Raw genomic sequence first — 6,000 nt, 5'->3', positions numbered from 1 at the left:
ACACACACGTAATACACACACCTTACACACACACAGGGTATGGGGTGTGTCAGTACCAGGGTGTGTCATGGTATGGGGGTGTGTCAGTACCAGGGTCTGTCATGGTATGGGGGTGTGTCAGTACCAGGGTGTGTCATGGTATGGGGGTGTGTCAGTACCAGGGTCTGTCATGGTATGGGGGTGTGTCAGTACCAGGTTGTGTCATGGTATGGGGGTGTGTCAGTACCAGTACCAGGGTCTGTCATGGTATGGGGGTGTGTCAGTACCAGGGTCTGTCATGGTATGGGGGTGTGTCAGTACCAGTACCAGGGTGTGTCATGGTATGTGGGTGTGTCAGTACCAGGGTGTGTCATGGTATGGGGGTGTGTCAGTACCAAGCGCTCCTGATGGAGGACCAGGAGTGTGTTTAAAACCTGGAACAGGTCTGTACACTGATGCTTAGTGTATATATTAGGAATTATATATATATATTTTAGGAATATTTTTTATATATATATATATATATATATATATATATATATATATATATATATATATATTATATATGTATATATTATTATATATTATATATATACAGTATATATATATACAGTATATATATATATATATATATATATATATATATATATATATAATTATCAATATTATATATACACAATATTATATTTATACACTCAATATTATATACAGTATATATACGATGTGTTTGATATGCAGGCGGTGATTCATCATACAGAACAATCAGCTTCTCTACAAGAAGAGGTTTAAGGTCACAGCAGAAGTCGACTTCTGTGCCGGGCTGCGTCCCAAACCGCCCCGTCGTGTTTAAGTCTGGGACGATTTCACCAGCATTTATATCATCAACTGTATAGATAAGAAGGTTTTATGTTCTATTCCCCCAGCGTGACTTCACGGTGCTGGCGGAAGACCTGCAGCGCTGTTCGGTCCAGAGCTGCGAGGACGCCGGGCGACGCTTCTGCTTCCGGGTGGTCACGCCCACAAGGTAAGTCCAGATCTATAATCATCAGAGACAGACAGACAGACAGATGATCAATAGACAGACAGATAGATGATCAGTGGACAATCAGACAGACAAATATTAGACAGACAGACAGATAGATAGATGATCAATACACAGACAATAGATACAGTAGATAGACAAGATGATTGATAGACAGACAGACTGATAGACAGATAGATAGATGATCAATAAACAGACAGACAGATAGATGCTAGATAGACATATGGATAGACAAGATGATAGATTATAGATAAATAGATAATTGATAGACAGACAGGTAGATAGATGATCAATAGACAGACAGGTAGATAGATGATCAATAGACAGATCGATAGACAGATTATTTATCTATCTGTCTATTCATCTGTCTGTCTGAATGTCTGTCTATCTATCTGTTTATCTATCTACTCAATCTGTCTGTCTGCATCCTATATAATCTGTATCTATCACCGTGTGTGTACAGGAGCTGTACGTTCCAGGCCGACTGTGAGGCAGGTAGACGGGCGTGGATCAGCGCCATTCAGAACCTGACTCAGAGTAAAGAAACAGTCGAGAGCGAGGTGAATTATCATTACCACTATACTCCGGGAGGGGAGGGGTTCGGTTCTCGGCTCTGTAACACCAGTTTAATGCGTCTGAATCAGCAGGAATCAGACGGGTACAAGAACGATTCGGAATCAGATTTGTCAAGCAAGCAGACAGACTCACAGGGACCACAAGTGTCTTCCGAAGCTCCAGGTAACCTTAACACCACCACGTTAGAGTTCCACACTATTGAACTCTAGTGACTATATATTTAACCCTTGGGCTTCGTAGGTGGGATGAGTTCTGGAGAAGTCGTCTGTGATGCTCTCGAGAACAAGGGTGAGTACGCCGAACCTTTATGTAGACCCTTCTTTTTGGTCCACATGACACATGGAGCATCATTGGTGATACTTGTGTTGAAGAGGCTGAAGGAGAAACCACCGACGGAGAAGGTCAAGAGGAAAAGACGACCAACATGAACCCGGACAGCCAATACACCCTTGGAGAGCTGCTGGGAAAGGAAGACTGCGGTTCAGTCTATGAAGGAGACCATAAGGCAGATGGGAACCAGGTGAGTATCAGTTTGCTGTGTTGATCCTCCCCTGGATCCTCCTATGGCTCCAGATACCTGTGATGACCTACCAGGACCTTATTGGGTCAGGAGGACCTCTGAGTACCACCCTGGCCCCTGGATTCCTCTTAGCCCCAGACATGAACCCAATTGAGCATCTGTGGGACCTCCTCAATGGTCGTGTTGGCTCTACGGATCCTCCCCTGGTTCCTCCCTTGGCTCCAGATACCTGTGACAACCTTCTGAAGAGGCTAAACAAGAGGCCAAGAAGAGGCCAAATCAGTAATAATAATAACATGTCTCTTGTGGGCAGCAGGTTGAGGTGCCATGCACTGTACCCGAGACGGACGACATCTCAGAGGGAACGTCACGTGTGGTTGAGGACGTCTCCGAGCTGCACAAGTGCTATGAGGTTCACGAAACCATTGGATCAGGTAACTGGTACCACTTTCAGTCGTGTCTCTGCCTTTGTGTAACACAGATGTGCATCTTTTGAAACCTGACTTTTTTTAAATTCAATCGTTCTTCAGGTGGTTATGCAACGGTCAAGCTCGCCAGGCACATTCGGACTGAAGAGCCAGTGGCCATCAAGATCCTGGAGAAGAAAGAGCTCGGGGTTAGTTTCAGCAAAACCGTCTGTTAAAGACGGACGTGTCTCAGTTTCCAAACGTTTGGTTCTTCTAATTCTGATTTGAAAAGTCATAAAACTGTTCCGGTTTCATCCCCATTGCAGGATGAGTTGTTCGATTTGAGGATCGAGATTAAAGCCCTGAAGAACCTCAATCATCAGCACGTGTGCCGCTTGTACCAAGTCATGGAGACTGCTGACCAGATCTACATGGTGCTTGAGGTACCATCAGTGGATGGAAACTATCAGATTTGATTTAATCTCTGGATTTATAATGATTTGCTGCTCACTTGACTCGCTCTCTCCTCCAGTTTTGTCCGGGTGGAGATCTGTTCGACCACGTCGATAATAACGACAGGTTGTCGGAGGAGGAGACGCGCAGGATCTTCCGTCAGATCGTCTCGGCGCTGGCCTACGTCCACAGCCAGGGATACGCCCACCGTGACCTTAAGCCAGTGCGTCAGCCAAACGATTTCCACTTATACTTTGTGTTTTTTCTTTGTTAGTGCTTGTACATGACGTGTTTTATTTTGACTCTCAGGAAAGGTCTCTGTGTCAAACCAGAGGTTCGTGTCTCTCCTAAGACTGTAGTGTATACTTAAATCAAGCGTGCCATTCAGAGAGTCTAGTAAGGTGGTGTGCTTACACCCATCCATCATGCTAAAGCCTTGCACACATGGTGTCCACAATTAGTTTCAGTGATCAGTTAGATGAACAGGACATCACAGAGCCATGCTGGTTCAGTTTGTGTGTTGTGTTGCAGATGCGAGTCAACAGTTGGACCTTCGGTTGATAGAAATCTGTTTTGTTGTAGGGTGGATTGGGTACTGCTCTGATTGAGGGCTGTGGAACCCCTCCCTACTTGGCACCAGAAATCATTGATGATAAACCCTATCATGGTGCAGAGGTAGGTGTGTGTGGGGTGTGTCCCCAGGTTATTCCTGATAAACTTCAATTGAAAAGTCTCCAAATCCAAGGTGTTCAGTCCCCTCTGTAGCCCCATTCATGAGTTATTCTATGAGGTCTGTATGAGGGGACTGACCAGGATAAAGCATGGTTAAAAAAGACAATGAATATGTGTGTGTGTGTGTGTTTAGGCAGATGTTTGGAGCTTGGGTGTTGTCCTATATGACATGCTGTGTGGCCACCTCCCGTTCGATGGTGACAACTTTGTGGAGCTCCATGAACAAATCACTGTAAGTCTTGGAACTACAATGAAACACCATTGGCATACACGTCTTGTTACGATTATGAAATTGAATCCATTATTTAATGATCAGCAGCATGTTAAACATACAGTAAACGTAACAGTAACGGCTTGTTGTGATGTTCTTTGATCAGATGTGATTGTTTTGCTCTGTGTTTCCTCAGAAAGGACATTTTGACACTCCTGACTGGCTGTCTCCTGGTTCTGTACTGCTGATTAAGGAAATGCTGCAGGTGTGTGTTTATGGTGTGTTTAATGTGAGCAAAGTGGGTGTGTGTTTCTCTGTGGGCTTCATCACCTGAAGTTCTTGTATCTTGTCCTGAAGGTGGTTCCAGAGCGGCGCATAAAGGTGGAGCATCTGCTGGATCACGAGTGGGTAATGAAGGGGTACAGCAGCCCTGTAGAATGGCACAGCACATGCCAGGTACAACATCCACCCTAGACGTAGTACAGTGACATGATGGAGATCCACCGTACAGAAGATTGTATCTTTATTATCTTACATACTCATATATTTGTGTCTGTGTGTGTGTTTGTGTCTCAGCTGGATCATCTAGATGAGGAGAGCATCACCGAGATGGCTGTGATGTTCAGACAGTCCAACCAAAGCACCAAGCAGCTGGTGTCTGAGGTACATTTCAGTACTTGTATCTGCATCAACACAGATGCTATTTATTAATTTTGAGATTCTTGAGCTCCATCTAAAAGAGATATGTGTGTGTGTGTGTGTGTGCAGTGGAAGTTTGATCAGATCACAGCTACGTATCTTTTGCTCTTGAGAAGGAAGCAGCGCAGTAGTCCAGTGTGTAGCTTAGCGGACGTGTAAGAAATCCAGGTGACATTTCCACAATCAGTGTATTTTATCTGATAAAAGCTGCTCTACATGCTCATCTGTCCAAACACTACAGCTTCTGGAATGTTCTTACACCTCTTCTTGTTTTATTTAGCAGGAGACGTCGTCGGTGCATCAAGGAGGGACGATGGTGGCACCATCCAATCAGGACACGTTACACCTCAATTTCACATTTCAGTGATTGTTGCAGATGTTTCTCTCTAACCCATCCTCTTTCTCTCTCTCTTCTTTTACCAGAATGATGCATTTTGGGTATCTGTGTGTGACTGGTTAGATGAACTCCACTGAGGTGCCGCCCTTGTTGATCCACACAGCTGTATGAGAAGTGTAGAACATGGATGACCAGGATCAACAAGCATCAAAATCTTATAACATTAAATAATAAATAAATAAACTCACTGAATATATGAAGGTGGATGGATGTTTATTTTCACATTTCTTCATCATTTTGTGTATGATGTCAGTAATATAAGGTGAAAGAAGGCACAACGTTTCCTGACATGTTACAGAACATTGAACTCAGCAGTGAAGATACAGACCTACTGTCAGCTCACTCAGAGCAGCCTGAGAGCTTCACCCTAAAACTTCATCAGCTCGTCTCTCAACTCATATTATTTCATTACAGTTTTACAAAAGAGCCACAACAGGGGGACATCACAAGGATCTCGTCCCTTTTTTCAAACGTGCTTCCAATCTGGAGAATAATGCCAAGTTCACACTACACGACTGGATCTCTTGTAATCGGGAGTCTTTCAAGTCGGTGTGTATTTCACACTACACGACTGATCGGCGATAGGGGGTCACACACTACACCATCTATCACCAACTGGAATTGCAGGCGAGCTTCTCTGGTCTCCCAAACTACGTTTAGTCATGAAAACAAACGCGAGAAGTGACGAGGGGTTTAATGGTATCACGTCCAAAAATGCACGTCAACAAGTAGCGAGTGATGATCAAAGTTTGTGCGCTGATGTGCAGAGTAAAAATAAATGAATCTAAATGGATTTGGCTTGGATTCTTCTATAGTGAGTTGGAGGTTAATACATATTTTTGCAATGCAGCGTGGGTGTTTTGTATTGAGCGATCAGGTCAGAAATACTGAAAAATTTGGCGGGAAAATCGCGAGAGTTGCCAGGTTCAGCAAAATTATCCAGCCTAATGTCTGGTCTAAAATCAACCCTGAAGCTGAAACTAG

At 44.0% G+C, this 6,000-nt stretch overlaps 1 protein-coding gene across 1 annotated transcript; it reads left to right on the top strand.

The window, feature by feature from the left end:
* Nucleotides 1-908: 908 nt before the first annotated feature.
* LOC134326211 (maternal embryonic leucine zipper kinase-like) lies at nucleotides 909-5,227 on the top strand. The gene is made up of 16 exons (XM_063008396.1): nucleotides 909-1,003; nucleotides 1,485-1,581; nucleotides 1,669-1,759; nucleotides 1,838-1,885; nucleotides 1,969-2,117; nucleotides 2,434-2,551; nucleotides 2,648-2,733; nucleotides 2,851-2,967; nucleotides 3,057-3,200; nucleotides 3,560-3,652; nucleotides 3,843-3,941; nucleotides 4,117-4,185; nucleotides 4,278-4,376; nucleotides 4,497-4,583; nucleotides 4,689-4,787; nucleotides 4,900-5,227. Exons 4-15 carry the CDS (start codon nucleotides 1,843-1,845, stop codon nucleotides 4,776-4,778), a joined length of 1,194 nt encoding a protein of 397 aa, XP_062864466.1. The 5' UTR covers nucleotides 909-1,003; nucleotides 1,485-1,581; nucleotides 1,669-1,759; nucleotides 1,838-1,842; the 3' UTR covers nucleotides 4,779-4,787; nucleotides 4,900-5,227.
* The last annotated feature ends 773 nt before the right edge of the window (nucleotides 5,228-6,000 follow it).

Source organism: Trichomycterus rosablanca, chromosome 14, assembly GCF_030014385.1.
Source record: "Trichomycterus rosablanca isolate fTriRos1 chromosome 14, fTriRos1.hap1, whole genome shotgun sequence".
NCBI classification, from domain to species: Eukaryota; Metazoa; Chordata; class Actinopteri; order Siluriformes; family Trichomycteridae; genus Trichomycterus; species Trichomycterus rosablanca.
The sequence above is the reverse complement of the archived record's forward strand: the minus strand, read 5'-3'. Positions and strand labels throughout refer to the sequence as shown.

Bases quoted from the DNA above. Each gene is read 5' to 3' on its own strand.
- LOC134326211 (XM_063008396.1), top strand. From the start codon at position 1,843: ATGAGTTCTGGAGAAGTCGTCTGTGATGCTCTCGAGAACAAGG. The intron at 1,886-1,968 runs GTGAGTACGCCG...CTTGTGTTGAAG, and splicing joins TGATGCTCTCGAGAACAAGG to AGGCTGAAGGAGAAACCACC. The intron at 3,942-4,116 runs GTAAGTCTTGGA...GTGTTTCCTCAG, and splicing joins AGCTCCATGAACAAATCACT to AAAGGACATTTTGACACTCC.